Source organism: Mustela putorius, unplaced genomic scaffold (assembly GCF_011764305.1).
Source record: "Mustela putorius furo isolate JIRA1106 unplaced genomic scaffold, ASM1176430v1.1 tig00003834_pilon_pilon_pilon, whole genome shotgun sequence".
Classification (NCBI taxonomy): domain Eukaryota; kingdom Metazoa; phylum Chordata; class Mammalia; order Carnivora; family Mustelidae; genus Mustela; species Mustela putorius.
In genome coordinates this window covers 37,515,989-37,537,909 of record NW_025421987.1, presented here as the reverse complement: position 1 = coordinate 37,537,909, position 21,921 = coordinate 37,515,989, and the positions used below count along the sequence as shown (strand labels likewise).

General features: G+C 38.7%; 1 protein-coding gene across 4 annotated transcripts in view; it reads left to right on the top strand.

Moving 5' to 3' along the window:
• Window positions 1-21,921, top strand: part of SLC9C1 (solute carrier family 9 member C1) — a 91,723-nt gene that overhangs the window by 35,745 nt on the left and 34,057 nt on the right. For all 4 annotated transcript variants that reach the window (XM_045088366.1, XM_045088365.1, XM_013060917.2 and 1 more), the window contains 7 exons: window positions 4,232-4,375; window positions 5,548-5,722; window positions 9,018-9,099; window positions 11,863-12,029; window positions 13,799-13,921; window positions 17,147-17,244; window positions 21,160-21,279. In XM_045088366.1, the coding sequence (XP_044944301.1) occupies window positions 4,232-4,375; window positions 5,548-5,722; window positions 9,018-9,099; window positions 11,863-12,029; window positions 13,799-13,921; window positions 17,147-17,244; window positions 21,160-21,279 (909 nt within the window). The remainder of the gene's footprint in view (window positions 1-4,231; window positions 4,376-5,547; window positions 5,723-9,017; window positions 9,100-11,862; window positions 12,030-13,798; window positions 13,922-17,146; window positions 17,245-21,159; window positions 21,280-21,921) is intronic.

The following is a 21,921-nucleotide window of genomic DNA, read 5'->3' as shown; positions in this document are numbered from 1 at the left end:
CAGTCTACTCAGGAATTTCTAGTAAAATTTATTAGACAGGGCCAGGATTAAGGTAAGGCATATGAGGCACTCATTCTAGCATAAAATTTAAGAAGGTGCCAAAAAACTCAGTAATGAAGATACATAATATTTTAGTACAATTTTTTTTTTGAAAATTGGAATTAATGCAAAAAATTCATGTTTGTGAAAATGCAAAACTTTTAAATTAAGATGGAAGCAATATTACTGATTAATTCCTTTTGCCTCAGGCTCCAACATGGTTCAGCATGGTGTTACTACTAGAATAGAAACCCAATATTTTAAGGACAATGAAGAGATGGCCTTCAAAGCACATTAAAAGATTAAGCTAGAGCATCTGAAAAGGATTGGCCATGGTATAAAAGAAAATATGGCCAAATGTACAAATGTATAAACTGTGCCCTGCTCAAGGGCATCCAGTTTAGGGGTGATTGGAATTTGCACCAGTATAGAAGAAGGGTGTTGCTTTTTGTGATGCTCCAATACATAGGCTGAGAACTTGACCTAAATCACACAATGGCAACATATGTTAACAGAGACTCTGAACATAATCAGTGATTTTAGAGTTTTGGAGAATAATATAGAAAATAGAATAAGATTGAAAGTATAGAACCTTATAGAATTTTGAAGCACCTACTAACACCTCGTGTCAATTACAATGAAAATCAATTGTATCAGCAGCTAGGCAGAATTACTTGCCACAATTAATTGCTGGAGGAAGAATTAAAAATATTATGTGTTTCAACTCTGCCTTTGGGAAGTGATTCCGAAGACTCTTTTCACCTTTCTGCTCTAACTGAAACCTGGATCTCCTGTGAAGACATTACTTCACTTGCATTCCTTAAAATTTGTGTTTTTCTCCCTCACATCCCTGGTACTACTGAGCCTAGAGTTGTGGTAGGTGATCTCTCTGTATCTCAAAGTCATTTCTAGATCATTCTTCATCATTCTTCCCTAGAAAAACCCAGTTTTGAAGTTCATGCCATCAGATTCTCAGGCTGTAAAAAAATTGGGGATGGTCTGTATTTGAAGTCTTGGTAGTTGAATTATGGATCCCCTTTTTTAAATTGCTATGCTGTACCATATGCTGTACCATATTATTTGGTCGATTTACATCTAGAGCTCCGAATCACACTCTCCATTTCATGAAGATGTTGGCCCCCCTCTCACTGTGGCTCTCTGCGGTACCATTTCTCTATCACTATTCCTAGTGATGTCAATCAGGATCCACACAGTTGATCCTTCTACTCCACCTTTCAGCTCCTGGACTTCCTCTCCTCCGGTGGGCATGTTTCCCACCTTGCTTAAGCCACCCACTAAAAGACCACTTCATAATCTCAATTTCACGAATCTTATTGTCTTAAAACATGACATGTGTCAGCTCCTACTCTCCAAGATGGTAGAAATCTAGGATAACAAAGGTAAATCTGCCTGAAGCCTACAGTAATCTGCAGCAGGTCCTTGCTACTCTCTCAGAGAAGAAGTCCATCATCTCCCATGTTTTAGGCTTACAACCTCTGGGACCCCGATTTGAACAATTCTGCAATCATGCTGAGACAACACAGAGTCAATCCCATGATCTTTTCGGATCCTCACTAGCCTCACTTCCTCCTTACCCAGATCATTTCTTTTGTTTAAAACTGTCTGATACGGGCGCCTGGGTGGCTCAGTGGGTTAAAGCCTCTGCCTTCGGCTCAGGTCATGATCCCAGGGTCCTGCGATCGAGCCCCGCATCGGGCTCTCTGCTTAGCAGGAAGCCTGCTTCCTTCTCTCTCTCTGCCTGCCTCTCTGTCTACTTGTGATCTCTGTCTGTCAAATAAATAAACAAAATCTTGAAAAAAAAAAAAACTGTCTGATAACTTCTATTCTGGCTACAGGTCAAAGCTGCTTTAATGGCAAACAAACAGAGACCGATGTCCCCCTCATTTCCACCACTCTCACCCTCACTGAACTCACCCTAGCCACTCTAATCACTCTGCTGTTCCTCAGACGTCCCCAGCATGCTATTTGTGCTGCTTCTGTCCTTGAGTTTCCGTTCCTGAAATGCGCTTCCCCTGTATGCTGGCAGAGTAGACACCCTCCTTCTTTCAAGCTTCCATTTATACTTCACCTTCCTAGAAAGAAATTCCCCAAATAGAAACTGCTTCCTTGCCGGGCTGCAGGATCTTTTATTCCTGACAAGTTGACACCCCAACAACATTCTGTCCATAAGGTCATGTCATTTCTCTAGGCTAATGGCTGTCCGATGTCAGGCAATAAACATAATACAGTTGCCTGGATCTGTTGAACCAAAACCATGACTGCATTCAGACATCTGGTTCTTTAAAAATTTTTCTAAAATTCTCCCCTCATGACACTTAGATACAGACAGGGTTGTGACCTTTTGCTACATAAAAGATACACAAAAATACTACATATGTAAAAATACACAACAGTATTAGGATACTCATATCATCAAATAAAAGAGAAGTTCTTTTTTTTTTTAAGTCAGAAACACTTTTTCAATGTGCCTGAATTGTTACAAACACACACGTGCACACACCCATGCACAAGGTCATGCACAAGTCCATGGGATGAGATGAGCTGGAGCTTGGTTGTTCAGTTCAAGCCTACTTTGAATTTGATAGACTGGTTCCTTAAAGAATCTGGTTTCCCCCTCATCAGGTTTCTCCCATTAGTTTCTACCACATATGAAAGGGTCTTGACAGCTCCTCTAGATTGTTGCTTAGTTGATTTGATTGCATTTTATGCTCACTTAATGAGACTGTTATATTTGGTATTCCGCAGCATTTTTCCACAATGTTAGGAAAATTTTTCAATTATGCGCTTGTTAAATGAAAACAAAAGTATCATGGTAGTTCATATTCACCACTGACTTGGCTGAATTATCCTACTCAATTAATGCTCACAAAGGATTTCATTAATTGTATGGGTAGGTGGGTATAATGCTTTAAGGGATTTTATTTTATTTTATTTTCTTGGTGCCTATGCACATGGTGCAACAATTGGATTTGCTTTTGATAGTGAAGTCAAAAGAAGGATAAAAATTACAGAATCATCATAAAATATATCTTAGTGTGTTTCCCTCTGAGTTAACATTGGATGCAGCATTTAAATCCAGAAGCTAACAGAATTAAAAGCATGACCATGCATCTGTAAGAAAGGGATGACAATTCATAGCCTACAGTAATTATTAGCCTAAGTGTGGCCACATAAACACTATTTTGAAGTATTTGACTTAGTATTTCCTAGGCTAGAATGTTTTATATGCAGTGCTTGCCTGATAAGGCCTAGGTATTTGTGCCTCTTAATACTGCTTGGAACTGAAAATTTGTATTACTGCAACAGAGAGTTATTTTTAGTATTGGATCTGGTATTTGGCAGGTCCATTTTTCTGGAGAAGGGACAATCATTCTTTTTAAGGGTTTCAGGGACTGAAAACCCTGGTAGCATATGGTTAAACCAAGCCACTGTCATCTCATGAAAGTGGTATTTGTGTGCCCTTTTAAACTTTTCAATTTATTTTGTTATTAATGTAATATGGTGACATTCGCAGGAAATATATAGGAAGATAATAAAAAGTAAATTTTTAAAATAGCCTCCTATGGTGCCAACACCAAAACATGACAAATACTGGTAACTGAGTGTCCTTTACCAAATTGCTTTGCCTGTAGCAGATGAGAACATGCACTTCAGAGTGATGTAGAGTTTTCCTGGGCTCTTAGGCACTTTAAAATGTACACACATTCACAAATCCCAAAAGGAGAAATATACAGAGGGCATTCATTTGAATAAAGGATTATTTTACATCTTCTAAGTGCTCACTAGATTTTAGGGTAAGCCTTAATTCTATCACTATATAAAGCAGATTCGCAGTTCAGTAATCCTTTTAAAGATAATTTTAGCTCTTCCTAATAATACAAGGAGTTCACAACGGGATTTTCAAGCCACATGAACCACGGCACCTGAATGAAGCAAAACATGTTTTCAGAATCAATCCCCAAAGAAAGACACTAATTTACATATAGTTTACTTGCCTTACTGCTCCTTTCTCCCAGTTAAATTATAAGCCCTTTGTGTATAGGTAAATGCCTTATTCATCTTTATTTTCTTGATTAGGCCTAGCACAATGTTTCACATGAATAAATCTTGTGATAAATGTGTTAGATTACTTACCTGTAATTAACCACATTCAACTTTTTTGAAAATGCAGATTCTGGAATTGTCTATCATTTGTTGCTTCACTTATGGTGTTTACCTTCGTTGGACTTCTAATTCCTGCACATATGTATTTATACATAACATTTTCTGACATATATTATTCATTAAATATCTATTTCACACTTATTGTTTTAAGGTAAGAATGTCATTTGAATTTTTCTATTTATAGGACACTGAATAAGCCCAAAGATATTTTTTAAAATAAAAATGTGTCATTCCTTAGAATGAAAATGAAGAATTCCCTCTTAAACTTGCCAAAGAATCATTAGCAAATTACTGTTTTAGTGGGGTTTTTTCGTTCAACTTCTAACTGCATGTCAAAGTAATCCAAGAACTCTATAATTTTTTTTAATTAGAAGAAAAAAATCTTTCGTAATTTTACTACCCAGGGGAAACTGCTGTTAACATTTGGTATGTTTCGTGCACTGTTATTTTTTCCTATGAGGTTTCATAAAGTTCAGCATCAATCATAAATAAAAATTTTATGTTGCTTTTGTTTGCCTAATATTGTACAACAAATAATTTCCTTCTGATTAATTTATAGTTACAAACAGATTTTTAAAAATCATTAGAAAGTCCTTCTTGTAAATGTCCTTTTCGCTTAAATAATTTTTGTAGTCCCCTTTTCAGTGGTAAAAGGCAGGAAAGAGTCTGCCCATGTTAGTGAAAAGGATGTGATATAGAGGAGGAAAAACCACCATGACTACACTCTCCAGGTTCTATCCCTTGTGTTGCTAGCGTTTTACCTCCATCGAGGAAAACTAATTAGGAGTCAACAGCAGTTGGCTAGTGCCAACTAAATGGAAATTACTACCAAATTATCAGATACAATTGGTGTGAAATGTAGGAGATATGTGATTAAAAGAAAAACTAGAAACAAATCTGCCAGTATTGGGTAAATTCAGCAAGGTTAAAAATCTACAAAGAACAAAGAAAGGGAAGACATTTTCCCCCTTCGGTTCTTAATCGTTAGACTTTTTTTATTTTGGGGGAAGTGGGGAGAATCCAGGATAGAATAGATTCACAAAACATCTCTAACTTTTTCTTTTCTACCCCAAGAAATGTGTAATTACCCTACTACAAACTTCATAGAAAGGAGCAAAAAGAATAATGCCATCCTCTTGGCATCTCTCTCAATGAAATGCCCTTCTGCCTTTTTTCGGGGCCACAGTGTGTGAAAAGATGGTTCCTTTGTCTGAGAGTCGGCCATTCCACGGGGAATAGATTGGAATAGAGTAGAATGAAATTGGGGGGGGGGGGGAATGTCTATAGCAAGAATAACTTTTTAAAATCTCTTTTGTGTTTTAGACTTTTGGTCTTTCTAATAATGAGCCCTGTTTTGTCTCGACTTGGCCATGGGTTCAGCTGGCGCTGGGCATTCATAATGGTCTGGAGTGAAATGAAAGGAACGCCTAATATAAACATGGCTCTTCTGCTTGCCTACTCTGAACTTTCTCTTGGCTCTGAGAGGGAAAAATCTCAAGTAAAGATAAATGATTTTTTTTATTTGAGCATTTTATGAATATTGTTTCTGTGTACTAAAATACATTTTTGTGGAGCGGTAGCTCAATCCCACTTGGATGACGGGAGTGGTTTAGCTGTGCTGGCAAGATTGGGGAGAGGAAAAACAACAGGCAACTTTCCTCTTCCTGGGGAACATTCTGGCTTAGGGATTCCCTAAACCCCTTCCTCAACGCTACATTCATGTTTTTCATTACAAGAGCAATAAAAGCCATAAAATAAGATAAGAGAGGTAAACACACCTGTCCCTACTCTTATCTTTCTAACACCTGATTGGATGATTTGGGTTTATTTTTTCATTCAGTTTTTTTTTTCTTTAAGATTTTATGTATTTATTTAAAAGAGAGAGAAAGAGCATGAGAGAGAGCACAAGCAAGGGGAGCACAAGCAGAGGGAGTGGCAGAGGGAAAGTGAGAAGCAAACTCCCCACTGAGCAAGGAGCCTGATGCGGGACTCCATTCCAGGACCCTGGGATCATGACCTGAGCCAAAGGCAGACACTTAGCCATCTGAGCCACCCAGGCACCCCTTTTCATTACACTTTTAAAATGAGGGGACACCTGGGTGGCTCAAATGGTTAAGCATCTGCCTTCAGCTCGGGGCATGATCCCAGGGTCCTGGAATGGAGCCCCCACATCTGTGTCAGGCTCCTTGCTCAGCTGGGAGCCTGCTTCTCCTTCTGCCTGTGCTTCTGCTCTCCGTGCTTGTGTGTGCTCCCTTTCTCTGTTTCTCCCCCTGCCAAATAAATAAATGCAATCTTAAAAAAAAAAAAGTTAAAGGAGTTAAAACTTATAAATAATTTTAAAATAGTACCTGATAAGGGTGCCTGAGTGGCTTGATCGGTTATGCCTCCAAATCTAAATGGTTTTGGCTCATGTCATGATCATGAGATAGAACCCTGCATTGCACTCCAGATTTTCTCTCTCCCTCTCCCTCCATCCTTTCCCCCGTCAAATAAATAAATGAATAAATATTTTTAAAAATAGTACCCGATACAGAATATGTACTCAGGGGCCCCTGGGTGGCTCAGTGGGTTAAGCCTCTGCCTTCAGCTCAGGTCATGATCCCAGGGTCCTGGGATCGAGTCCCACATCAGGTTCTCTGCTAAGCAGGGAGCCTGCTTCCCCTCTCTCTCTGCCTGCCTCTCTGCCTACTTATGCTCTCTGTCTGTCAAATAAATAAATAAAATCTTAAAAAAAAAGGAATATGTACTCAATAAGTGTTTATATTTTTACTTACTGCTAATAGCCACTTGAGAAAAATAGAAACCTGTTTGTGATTGACTTCATTGACTTTCATATTACTAAATGTGAGGCCACATTTAGTAATGCTAGGAACCAGAATATTTTAATGGTCTAGTGATGTTACCTCTTCATTAATTACTAGCCCCAAATTCTGCCTAACAGAACATAAAAGGCATGATTCTCCCTCTACCTCGTTTCCAGGTAAGAACATTACAAGGACCTCTATAAGAAATTTCCTGTGAAGATATCAAGATGCATCTAACACTTCCATTGCAGGGTTTTTTTTAAACACATAAATTCCAAATGTAAAGGGAAAAGCAGCAAGGAAATTATTGCGTGTCTAATTAGATAATATCCCAAACATTAAAACATGAAACATTCAAACACTGCTTTTGAAAGTGAGATTATCTAGGGCGCCTGGGTGTCTCAGTCGTTAAGCATCTGCCTTCCTCTCTGGTCACAATCCCAGAGTCCTGAGATTGACCCGCATATCGGGCTCCCTGCTCTACCAGAAGCCTGCTTCTCTCTTTCCTACTCCCCCTGCTTGTATTCCCTCTCTCGCTTTCTCTCTCTCTTTCTCTATCAAATAAATAAAATCTTTCTTAAAAACACACGAAATTATCTAATATTACATGATCTCCCCCTTCTTTTTAAGTATCTCCACATGCCTGAATAATCAAGGTCAGTTTGGCACCACACACCCTGACCCGTGTAATGGTAGACATCGCACATGGATCTGGATTCTGAAGTTTCTAGTTGGCTGCTATCTGCTGTGTGGCCATCAGTGAGTTAATTAATACCCACCTCAAGGCACATGTCAGTTTCCTCATTTCAAAAGGGACTTAATAATACCAATGGTGTGTTAGCAAATGTTAACAAGTAACTCTCTTAGGGGTCAGAGGGAGCCCAAAATAATATTTGTCACTTTCCATTGCGTAATCACTTTAAAAGAACAATAATCAACTCCATAACTTCCTGAAAATTTAACATCAGCTCTCACGAACTGCAAAAGTCAGCTCCAGCACACCACAATCTCAAAGGGTTATTTGAAGAAATTGAAAATGTACATAAAATGCTCAACACATGGTTTAACATATTGTAAGTGTACAACAAATATGAGCTGTAATGACATGATAGTGATGCCACGTAGACCTGATATGAGATAAAACGCTAGTAAACAAAATCATGTAGTAAGATGCCCTCACTAGTAGCAACTAGTTGAGAAGAAAGTCACACTTCTTTCTTAATTTAATTTAGCTGAACCCTCCAGCTAACTTTTTAATACTCATGAAGCAGCACTCCAGGAAAGGGTTAAAAATAACTTGAGTCTTGTCCCTGTTAGGACTCACAAAAGCCAACGACCTTGTGTAAGTAACAGTGCCTGAGTTTGTCTCCTGTGTAATTGGACAATACTGGTATATACTTCATAGAATGGTAGTGAGGATTAAGTAAGTTTGATATATTGTGCCCTACACTTACTATATAGACATTAGCTCATATTTCTATTGAAATAAAATAACTTAGAGGTCCTCAACTTTGAACGTGTGTTAGAATGCTTCCGGAAGCTTTAGCAAATTACTGATGCCTGTGGAATTCTGGCTCTGGCCATAATGAATAATGGATGTCAGATCTTTTTCCTATACTAAACTGGATATATATAGCTATTAAACTGGTTAAATATATGAGACACCCAATATATGAAGGCCCAAGAAGTACAGCAATGGAATTTAGGGACAAGCATTTTTTTCCCCCAATGTCTCTGTAAGTACATGTTTACTTGTCAAACCACATGTCCTGCCTGAGTCTTGATTTGGTTCCAAAAACATGGATAAAATACATGCAGGGAGACAAAGAATCCCCAGAGTACTTTCATCATGCCTGACTTTCAAATTCTCTCCCTACTATGAGCATTTATTGACCTAGTACAATCTAGTTTAATTTTCATTGGTAAATATAGACTACGCTACAAGAAATTATCATGAATATTTACTTTGTATTTTTCTTTCTATTATAGGTACTATTTCATGGAGTGTCAGTATGCTTAATTACCTTGATTGTCAATAGATTTATTTTGCCAATGGCAGTCAGTAAACTAGGTAAGCCCTAGTAATTACTAATTACTAGGTAAACTCTACTAATAACTAAGTAACCCCTTGTAATTACTATTAATGAAGAGATAAACATTCTAAAAATGCTAAAGAATTGCTATTAATGAGGAAAGAATCCACATAAATGAAAATCAGGTGTCTAATAGAAGAAGAAATTGGCTCTCTATATAAAAGCATATGAAGAGGGGATCCTGGGTAGCTCTGTTGGTTAAGCATCTGCCTTTGGCTCAGGTCATGATCCCAGGGTCCTGGGACAGAGTTCTGCATTGGGATCCATGCTCAGTGGGGAGTGAGCTTCTGCCCCTCCTCCCCGCTCATGCTCTCTCTCACTATCTCTGTCTCTCTCAAATAAACAAATAAAAAAAATTTTTTTTAAAGCATATAAACAGATTAGGCCAATAAGCTAGTAAATTTAAAAAAGATTACTTATTTGCATTAGTCTAGTTTAAAAAAAATAATACAGTAAGTTTTTTCAATTATTCAACAAACTTTTATTGAAAACTTCTTATATGCCAGGCACTATTCTAACTGATAATGATGCATTATGAAGACAGGATTTCTGTGTCAGTGGAGCTTACACTGGAGAAAAAAGAAACAGACAGCAAGTCAAATGAGGCAGGACCAGAGAGTCACGTGCACAACAACGTAAACAAATTACACATTACATAAGATAGAAAATACAATGGGTGCTAGATTCCTGAGGAAGCTAGAAGCTGAGTATATTCAAGGAAAGAGCATTTGACCCTTTGAGTACAAGCAGATAATGGAGAATGTCCAGATGAGAGAGGTAGGAAGGGGTTAAGTAATGAAGGGCCTCGGATTTTAAGATTTTATTCTAAGGGCAAGACGAATTCCTTGGCCAGTTTTAAGCAAGTGTAATTATATGTTAACTCTAGTTCTGTGGATAAATGATTGAAGAGCAGAGAAGCAAAAATAGCAGCTGTAGGAGACAATTGCATTAAGCGGTTATGCCTGTTTTCATCTTCTATTTTTTTAATTATTTTTTTTAAATTTTATTAACATATAATGTATTGTTTGCTTCAGGGGTACAGGTCTGTGAATCACCAGTCCTGCACAATTCACAGTGCTCACCATAGCACACACCCTCCCCAATGTCCATAATCCAGCTACCCTATTTCTCTGACAAGCCTCCCCTCCAGCAACCCTCATCGTCTATTTTTTAACAAGGGAAGAGTGGAGATCTAGAGAGGTAAATGTTCCTGCCCAAGGTCATGCAACAAGATAACAGCAACTGAGGAACTAGAAACAAGCAGCCCTGATGCTTTCAATCCATTATACTCCCAACTGCTGTATCGCCCTTTCCGTTACACAGAGCTTTCACCTTCATGCCATTTGTAATCGATCTGAGACGCCATCTTTACTGATGGCATCGCATTACCCAAACTGCCCTCCTGCCTTGTATTTGCAACCAAAACCTTTTTTCTTTTTTAAAATTCTCTGAGCCTTAACATAGTAAATTGGGAAAACAAGATCAGAGAGGGGAAATTTTGGCAAATAGTGTCACATCTTCTACTTAATAGCTAAATAAACTTAAAATTCTTACCGAGGAGCACCTATTTATTTGCACTGAGAGCAGTGAACATTTGCTCATGGAACATTATTGCTTTCCAAGAAAGCTTCTGTGGCTCATTGAAAGGACTTTGTATCTGATAGGAAGAGTCCTTCAAACCTTAATGAGGTCTGAAGACAAACATATATCATATACACTTATCCTATACATATACACGATATTACATTTAGGTAGTATATATGTACATATCTATATTATATGTATATGTGCATGTATATATGTACATATCTATATTGATGCCTCCTGCATATTTTTCTATCTACCTATATTCTGTGTATTTGTAAATATGTACATATATATCGGATACGTATGTCAGGGATGTATATGTAGGTAGTATAGATATACATATACACAGATACATATCTCCTACATGTATATCTCCTACATATATATCCCCTATATATGTACGTGTCATCTATTCTGTGTGCATATATATATGATACTATTATAGGAAATTGGTTTGCATGGTCATGGAAGCTGAGGAGTCCCAAGATCTGTAGTCCAAAGGTCTGAGAACCAGGAAAGCCAATTAGTTTAAGTTCTTGTCCAAATGCAGAGGCAGGAGAGGACTGCTGTCCCAAATCAAAGACCGTGAGGCAGAGTGCATTTTCTTTTGTTCTACTCAGGGCTCCAGTGGTTTAGATGAGGCTTGCTGGCAGTAAGGGGGGCAATCTGCTTTACCCATTCTACAATTTAAATGCTATTCTATCCAGAAACACCTTCACTGACACACCTAGAATAATATTACCAAATATCTGAGGATCCTTATCCCAATCAAGATGACACATAAAAATAATCATTACACCTCAGTGCTTCTGTCTTCTCATCTAACAAACTGGGAAAAGGTAAGGTAATCAAATGATAGGTAAGGTAACCAAAGACTTAATACATTCAATGTACTATGAAGTGTTTCCTTAGCATATTGTAAGCTCTCAATAAGTATTAACTATTATTGTTATTATTATGTACCTCAGCTTTTTTGAGGAGTGTGAAAGTCAAAAAGCTTGAAATTTTGTTAATGTTTTCATCATTTACAATTTATGTTGAGCTTAACTTAAATTAAAAATAGTTGGTGGCAGTAGGAACAAAAGGAAGCTATACAATCCATGTTAAAATGGTGTTATCCCTGCTATTGATAAAACATACTCTTCATACCGAAGGTCTTCGTGATGTCACATCAACAAAATATAAATCACTTTATTGTACATTTCAACACTTTCAAGAGCTAACCAAATCTGCAGCCTCTGCACTCAAATTTGACAAAGATCTTGCCAATGCAGATTGGAATATGGTTGAAAAGGCAATTATACTTCAAAACCCATATGCGGTAAGCAAGTCATACCTTTTCTTTACTCCTTCAAAGTAGATATCATTACCTTAAGTCTTGATTTTATTGTTACCTGTAACGGACAGAGAGCTTGTATTGGTAACCCACTGTCATAATAGTAAGAAGGGAATCTTAGTGTTGTAAATTCAAAAGAATTAACAGTGCTTTGGAGCTCCCTAGGAAAGATGCCATAAAGGAGGAGAGTGAGCCAGAGAAAATGGCTAGTGTTTTATTAGATGGACAGTGGACAGGTGCCCTTGTCCAGCATTTATTTAACATTTGTTTACACTACTATATATGCCAATTACTTCCTAGCCCTCATGATTAATATTGTTTTTTTATATCAAATAGCATTCAAAGCCTGTATCATTAGGCTTTAGGTGTGGGTGAGATGTCACCTCCTGCTTCTGAGATAGGCTTTAGAATCTCTGTGGTCAGACTTCTTAATCATTGAAGGTTATGTAACTCCCCAGTCCGTCACGGTTGCCATAAGGAGAAATAATAAATGTTGTTCTGGAATCGTCTCGGTGCTACTGCTGCTGCTTTGCTATCTCCTATGTTACATCCAGTTTTCAGTGCAGTGTTTCAATGCATACTGTATGATGCTGTTGTTGCAGTGTTTTTGCTGAGTCTTACAATATGAGGAACCAACTCCTAGGAGTGTAGACATAAGATAATTGGTTTCTATAAAGTAGGATTCCGCAAAATGCATTTCATATCCACTAACCAGTGCTGGAAGCACCCCCTAGGGACCAAGCCCTCTGCCTGTAGGAATACTGCGGGGATTTCTGGATACTACAAATACCAAGTCAAATCCAATTATTTCTATAGTAGCTCCCAATTTCTGGTTGTGGACTTTTACTAATCTGATTGCATGAGACTCTTCTAAAAAGCTTATTAAAATATGGCTTTATTTCCCAGCCCCACTCAGGAGATTCTAATAATCCAGATGGTCTGAGGTGGGTCTCAAGAATATGTGTTTTCATTCCATTTACCCAGCTGATTCTAGTGCAAAGTCAAGGCTGAGGCCCCCACTCTGATACTTGGTCTGTTTAGAAAGGCAGATGATCAAACATGGGGTATATTATGGTGTTATGGATAGAGCACTGGCCTTGGACTCAGAAAATCTGGGTTCATAACCTGGCTTTCTCACTTAATAAATAGCTTTGTGATCTTGAGCAATTCTTCAGTTTTCTCTGAGCTTCAGCTTTTCTCTGCTGTAAAATGAAGTTATCCATAATCCCCATCTCCCAATGCTAAGTTCATTTTCTACTCTACCTTAAGTGATTAGGTTAAGGCAGTGATCGTCAAACTGCCTTAACCTAGAATCATAGAATGCTTTGTAAAAACACAGATTGCTGCCCTTTTCCCCAGACTTCCTGATTCAGCAGGTCTGCAATGGGGTCTGGGAATGTGCATTTCTAACAATTTCCACACGAGGCTGAGGCTGCTCAGAGTCCACACTTTCAGAACCATTGGTTTAAAATGGGATCATATATATGGTAGCTTTTATAAAATGTCAATAATGCCATGTAAATGTAAAAACAGGATATAGCGTCTTTCCTCCAAAAGTGGCAATTATTTTACTTTCTAGATAACTGTGAAATGATGAGGAAACTCATCTTTACTCTTCTTCTATATTTAACAGGTTTTCTATAATATTTTGAACCAAATTTTTAGGTGAATTGTTTGAGGGTTATGTATGCTAAACAATATCTTAGTATTCATGTATTTGGGGTTTTTTTTGTTCTTATTTCTGTTTCACTTAGTTGAACCAAGGAGAACAAACAGAACATCAAAAGGTGACGTGTCTAAACTGTAAGGGGATAGATGAGACCCTTAACGTTGAAGCAACGGAGCTGGCCAACAGGCGTCTCTTGTCGGCACAAATAGTTAGTACTTGATCATACACTTTCAAAATGATATTTGGGCCTAAAATTATCCTGAAAACTTTGTCCTTCGCTAAAGACATCTGTTTTCGTTTTGTTTTGTTTTTTAAGCCATCTTGACTATGCTTACCTGCATAGCTTAAGAGATGGTTACAAAGGCAAAGGAAAGTTTGGTGCTATCTTGGGAATCCATTTGACTGACAAAAGAAAGAAAAGGGAAATAGATTCATCCAAATTAGCCTAAGTAAAAGGTGATTTATTAAGAGGATTTGGGAATTTCACAGATCCCAAGGCAGGAATTACAGGGGAACTGAATCTTCAGGTGTGTTATGCAACCATTTCCACACCACCCATCTCTGGCTCTACGCCAGCTTTTCATGAACAACACCAATTCTGCTAATAGCTTTAGGTAGAGAGTAGTTTTCAGATCAAATCTTGGATAAAGGTTAGAGAAATTCTGTGGCACAGCAGCATCCTAGACTCTGTGGAAAACTGCTAATAGGCGAGTTACCATTTACTATCCAGGTCAGGATCTTAACTCATTGCCGTGACTCATGCTCTCAAAATGTTCATGGTGGGCCTTCAGCACTGCCTATGGACTCTCATGCAAGTCTCAGCTATTCCAGCCATACAGAATTCCCAGCATTCTACCTGTTCATTCTCACTTGGAAAATGGAAGGTCTATAGGGTACAATTGTTCTCTCTTCAGCATTAGTCCTAGCAGAGAGGCTGACTCTCAAAGGCAGCTTTTCCAAGGACCTAAATAATTTCTTTAAGCAACGGAGGCAGTGCCATGAAGTATGAACTTATGTCCACATAGTGCTTTGTTCCACCAGCAGAGTTTATATCATATCTTTGAGTCATCTCCAGATTTTTTATTTATTTCAGGAAAATACAGTATTCAGGAACCCTCCAAATCAATACAGGAGAATCCATTTTAAGTTTTGCTTTCATTAATAAGGTGACTCAAAACTTATTCTTTTTAGTCTCTTTTCTCCCCATCTGTAAAATAGGAAAATGCTAACTGCAAGAACTCTTAGATTTTTTTCCACTTCAGATATCCTATGATTTCAGGAATATACATTCCATGTACTTTTTTTATTTCTTGCCCTAAATGTTCGTTTTCTACCATTATATCTTTGCTGATTTTGTGCTATGTATCGGGTCTTAACCAGGAAATCCTATTTTTTAAAGTAGGTTGGATCTTTCTGTTCTGTTCTCCAGCTCTTTATCTCATCTCACATCTTTTTTGGACTTCTTTGTTCTGGCCTATCTTCATGTTTACCTTGGTTTGTTAATTTGGTTTCTGCAATCTCAATTCTAATGCTCACTGTTCCAACCATAATATTAATCAGTCTATTAACAATTTTCAAAGCTGTGAGAGCTTTTATGTAAATCTCAGCCAGTTATTATTAACCGGGGCAATACCCTCACTACTGTTGTACATTAGAAGAGGAAGCACAGTAGGATAGACAGTGTGGTAAAGGAGAGGCAACACCCCCAACCATAAGACAAAGGGGAGACAGGCTTTAAATTCAGAGAAAACTGAGTTTCTAATGTGATCTTGGGAAAAACTCTTAATCCTCTAAGTCTCAGCTTTCTCATCTATGAAATACAGATTAGAATATCTTCCCCATGAATTTCTTGCAAGAATTAAATAATTCTATGCAAAATATATATAAATCAGTTAATTTCATAGTATGGTAGGTCACCCAATAAATGGCAGTTACTTTAAGGTATCAACCATTCTCTAAATTCTTCTTACATTTTGGTATGGATGATCAATTAAGAATTAACATTTTTCTAGTGTCTGTTTTTTCATTTGTGCTGCTAAGCTCTCATGAATTCTACACTACTTTCAGCTTCCTTATTTTTCAACAGACTATGGTGTTTCCCTGCATGGATATTGATAATATGTTAATCTCACATTATTTTATAAGCCTTTTAACTAAGTTTAAGAAGAAGAACGTTACTCTGTTGAGTTCCTGTGTTACAGACAAATGACCTTTGTTACCTCATTCTTTTTTTTTTCAAGATTTTATTTATTTATTTGATATAAAGAGAGATAACAAGTAGACAGAGAGGCAGGCAGAGAGAGAGGGCAAATCAGGCTCCCTGCTAAGCAGAGAGCCCAATACAGGGCTCGATCCCAGGACCCTAAGATCATGACCGGAACCAAAGGCAGAGGCTTAACCCACTGAGCCACCCAGACACTCTTGTTGCCTCATTCTTAAACCTAGTTTTATTCTGGGGCACCAGGGTGGCTCAGTCAGTTAAGCCTGTGCCTTTAGCTTAAGTCATGATCCCAGAGTCCTGGGATGGAGTCCTACATCAGGCTCCCTGCTCAGCGGGGAGTCTGCTTCTCTCTGCCTCTGCCCCTCCCCACTGCTTATTCATTCTCTCTCTCTCTCTAATAAATAAATAAGATCTTTTAAAAATATTAGTTATATCCCATTCTGGTATCCCTCAAGAGCAAATCTGCATTTTGATATCCATAAATGATGGTGCAGATGTGTTCTATGGAAGCAAAAATCTTTACTTATATCATACATTCCAATTCAGGAAGCTGGTCTGTGCAATGATTTTGGACAGTGTTCAGCACACTGTGGCCAGGCCATTGTCGGACGGGGGGTGCTTCTCCAGCATCAGAGTTAGTGCCGGAAGCAAAGTGAGTCTCAGTATGTGGACCAAGTGAACAAATGACTGCTTTCTGCACCACAGCAGCAGTCCGTTTAATGCTTATAATAGACGAGAGAAAAACAGTTGTGTTGTCAAAATATTTGGAAAAATGAAATCAAAGTTATAAACCAGGGTTCCCCACAAGAGCAGTTCTCAGAGTCTTTAAATTTCTAATGTGCATCATAAACTGTTAAGATGGGGATACACTCGCAGCAGGAAGTTCCCAAAGTTATTTGACGACAGAACGCCACTAATTTTCGAAAGCCTAATTAACATCTAGGGGGAACTTAGCTTCCTGAAGAACCAGTTTGGTTTAACCCAAAGCTTGGATGGGCCTTCCGCACTGATGGCAAGGTCCAGACTGCCTAGAAACGTTCTTTTTATAGAGATAGTAGATTACTTAGGAATTTTTTACTTCTTTCTCACCCACTACCTTTTCATAAAGGAAACACTAAGTTATTGTTGTTGTTATTGTTATTGTTATTGTTATTGTCATCGTCATTGTTATTGTCATCCATGCTCTATCATAATCTTCCCCTTTTTTTTCAGGCGAGCTACCAAAGACAATACAGGAATGAGATTCTGTCCCAGAGTGCAGTCCAGGTGCTGGTCGGTGCCGCGGGAAGCTTTGGCGAGAAGAAGGGAGAGTAAGTACACTGGCAAGAGAAAGCTTCCATCCTAAGCCCCTGCATTTAGGAAACGATGCAAGTGAGTTTGCTTGCTCTTTCTGGTAACCTGGGATCATCTGGTAACACGTGTGCAAGCCACGGCCTGCTCTGCACCCCCAAATCAGGCCAAATCACTTCCTTTCCGTTTCCCTGCTTGCTCTCCTTATTCAGACTCCTGCACTTTTGAATGTGTTGCTGTTGCTAGCGGAGACGCTCTTCCCTTCCTTCTTTTGCCCCCAAAGCTGAGCTGTGGTAGAACACTCTTCCTCTTAGACTGCTTGAATACCTCACTAAGTTCAAAGACTCCGTTAATTCCTCCAAACACATCGGTGCATATTCTCTCTTAATACCCAGCATAGTTTTGTAATAGCTTCTTTTGCTGTAAGCCTCTGTACTACACGGCAAGTTCCTTGAAATCCACGCGTTAGCTTCCGATCCCCTTGGAAGGATGAAGGGTATATGATGGGGCTAAGAGGAGAGTTAAACTGCCCTGCAGTTAACAACGATGTTCCCCCAAAGCCCGGACATAACATAACTTCTTCTTCTAAACCATACTCCTTGGTCCCCTGGGTGGCTCAGTTAGTTAAGTATCTGCCTTCAGCTCAGGTCATTGTTTCTCAATCCTGGGATGGAGCCCACATCAGGGTCACCGCTTAGCAGGGACTCGGCTTCTCCCTCTGCCTGCTGCTCACTCTGCTTGTGCTTTCTCTGTCTCTCTGTCTCTGTCTCTCTCTCTCTCTCATGTGTGCAAGCACTCTGGCAAATAAATAAAATCTTTAAAAAAAATAAAAATAAAATAAGGATGCCTGGGTGGCTCAGTCGGTTAAGCCGCTGCCTTTGGCTCAGGTCATGATCCCAGGGTTCTGTGATCGAGTCCTGCATCAGGCTCCTTGCTCGGCAAGGAGACTGCTTCTCTCTCTGCTTCTGCCTGCCTCTCTGCCTGCTTCTGTGCTCTCTCTCTCTCTGACAAACAAATAAATAAATAAAATCTTTAAAAAGAAAAATAAAAAATAAAATAAACCACACTCCTAGCATTGAAGACACCAAAATTCCCTGCCAATGGTCCCAAATCTCACTCGTCTGGTCTTCTTGGGCCTTTCCCTTGGGCCGTTATCTCAAGGGCAGACGGGGCCTTTGGTGCACCTACGCTGAAAGCTAAGAGCAGCGTCAGCCGGGTGTCCACTCCCCATTGCTGGCTTGTGGCTCAGAGAGCGATAAAGCCCTGTGTGGGAAGAGAAGCAGCCGGGTGCCGGAGAGCAGTCTCATTAAAGTTGGGAGTACAGATTTCAAAGAGTGAAAGAGATTGCATTTCAAGCCTAGCCATACAAATCCTTATGACATACTTGTCAAGGAAGTAAGATAAAATACATCTGGCTTAAGATTTCATTTTCTTGATGAATGAGGCGTAAGGACAAGGGCCTCCGTTTGCCCCCCACTCTAGGCCATTCAGATGCTTACAGGAAGGAGACGGGGACAGAGGGCTGGCCAAATGTGAACACTTAGAAACAGTGTGACGCACACTTTAAAGAAGACAGATGCACAGTGGACAGCGAGAGTTTTTTAAATGGATGAATAAATAACATGCTGAAAAGCATTATCACTGCATTGTTCAGGAGAAGTTAATATTAAAAAAAAAAAAAAAGGCAGTATAGAGCAAGCCAACCCATTGCCTTGATTTTTCCTCTTTAACGCCTCCAGGAAGGCAGAAGAAATGTATGCCTAGGAAGACCCAGAATCAGGAGAAGGGAGTTAAAGGGTTGAAAGGATGCCTAGTGGATGACAAAGGCACATTTTAGAATATATTATTTTTTAGTGATTCATAAATGAGATAAATATTATATACGAATATGTGCAAAGGTATATGGCAGGCACTGTGGGGAGTATCATTAGTGGAATGGTGGTCCAATCTCCAGAGAAGTAACTCCTAATTACACTTAGAGTCAGTACTTGCCTTGCAGTTGACTTGGCCATTTGCTGCTCATTTCAGCAATGCCCCATGTGTCGCAGTGTCCTGTGGCAAGAAAACAAGTCTAAGGAGAGAAAGAGTTGGGGGATTTAAACAGGGGCACCAGGACCTAAGCTAACTGCCTGTGTAATTGCCCGAGAAAGAATTCTTTGAATAGAGAGCTTATATTTATTAAGTACTGTGCCAAGCACAGTTTTAAACACGTTGCATGTATTACCAATCTAAAGTTAAAAAAAAATCCTGTGAAATAAGTGTCAGTATTATCTTCATTTTGCTGATGAGAAAGGTGAGGAGAAAAGAGATGAAATGATTTACCCACAGCCACTTAACTGATAATTACAGAGCTCGCCTTGGAAGCTTCAGCTGCCTCACTATCCGATTAAAGAGATCACAGCCATCTTCCTAAAAAAGCAAGGAATCTGATGACAAAAGATAGGAATTTAGGAGGCTGAATTGCTCATACCACAGAATTTTAGGATTTATAGAAACTTAAGAAATGACCAGATCTTAGTTGAGACATTAATTCCTTCAAGAAGGTTTCCTGATTCCCCAGCACTAAATACCAGCCCCCCACTTGATGGATTCAGACTGCCCTATTGTTTATGATCTCCACAGCAACGCCCACTACAATTTAATGCAATTGTTATTTGCCTGTTTCGTTCCTCTAGTCTGCTGGATCCTTAAGGGCAGCGATCTGTTTTTGCTTATGGTTTCTCTCCAGCTTTTAGGAAGAATAATACATTCAATAAATATTTTTAAAATTAGGAACAAATCAAGCTCTATATACATTTGTGATTTTCCACGTGGTTACCATATCATTCATTCTATTGAGTCACAGAGAATTAAATGACTTCCTTCTTTTTTTTTTTTTTTAAAGATTTTATTTATTTATTTGACAGAGAGAGATCACAGTAGGAGAGAGGAAGGGAAGAGATCACAGAGAGAGGAAGGGAAGCAGGCCCCCTGCTGAGCAGAGAGCCCGATGTGGGACTCGATCCCAGGACCCTGAGATCATGACCCGAGCCGAAGGCAGCGGCTTAACCCACTGAGCCACCCAGGCGCCCCGAATGACTTCCTTCTTTTCAGTGACATCTGTATTCCCATAGCAGAGAAATCGTTCAAATTTCAGAGTAAGAACAATATAGTCAATAGGAAGGACAAGGTCCACCTTTGCATTTAAGTCACCAATACCCTTCCATTAAGCCATATTTTAAAGTAAGGCCTCAGACCCAAGGACAAAGCCCTATTGCCCTTCTGATGAAGATAACAAAAACCAAGGTATTTTGCTAAACAAGACCAGATCATAGCACGTAGATATGAGCCACTTTGTTAGAAAAGTCAACAGAAACCTAGAGACAGTGGGATATGTGCTACGAAACTGTCTTTGGGGTTTTAGGACCACTGACTTCTCCAAGTAATCATTAACTCTTTACTCACCACTTGTATTTTCTCCATTAATTCCCCTAACTACCTGTCCAGGAGTTGAAATCAATCAAAGAGGTAAGAGGATTATGAGATGGGTTGGATGCCTCAAATATACTTTCTTATTTAATTATTCCCAACTGGCATGGATATTTTCATGTCGATTTTGTAGAGCAAACATTTTCATGAGGTAATTTCATGAGATAATGGGGGCCCCATCATGAAAACTGGATCTATTTGAATCACATTATTCTTTTCCTCCCTGAAACTTGACCTCTTTATTTTAAACCATGTATCTCTCTTTAATGAGTGAGCCCCAGAATCTGAATTCATAATTATATATCTACTTGTATCTACAACTTTGTGACTTGGACCTATGCTCATGAAAGTGTCCTATTTCTAGTTATCAATGGACAAAATCATCTTCTTGCTGTCTGACATTACTGCATTAAATCTAGTCCCCAAATATTAAAGCAGGTTTAGTGATTACTTCTTTTTTTCCCCAGATATATGGGTCCTGAGGCAATAAAGAATTATTCTGAAAGCAAAAAACTTCTTGCCTTTATTAGAAAAGTATTGCTAAATTGGGTGTACAACACTAAAAAGGAAAAAGGGATCCCATCAAGGTAAGTGATTTTGAACCTTACTAGAACTGTTATTATACTGACCTTTCTACTTTTTAAATTTATATCCTGGGAGCTCCTGGATGGCTCAGTCGATAAAGCATTTGACACTAGATCTCAGGGTTGTATGTTGAAGCTCCACAGAAAATTTAAGAAACAAATTCATATCCTGAATATATTGGAAAATATTTGGGGTAGTTTATAATTAAATTACTTACATACATACAAAAAGTTACTTGAAGAAAAAAAAAGATAGTATAATAACTTTTCTCTTATTACTGAAGTAAATTTCATATAACAAGATTAACCATTTCTAAGTTATCATTCCATGTTATTTAGTACATTCACAATGTTGGGCAAACATCATCTCTGTCAAAATCCAAAACATTTTTATTGCCTCCAATATAAAACCAGCACTCATTAAGCAGTCACTCCCCATTCTCCCTGCACACACCCCCACAGCTCCTGCATCCCACTAGTCTGCTTTGTCTCTATGAATTTACATGTCCTGAATGTTCATATAACTAGAACCATCAAACACATAGTCTTTTGTTTCTGGCTTCTCTCACTCCCCATAATGTTTTCATCTACATGGTCGAATGTATCAGTAACATAAGTTTCATCCACTTTGTAGCAGGTATCAAG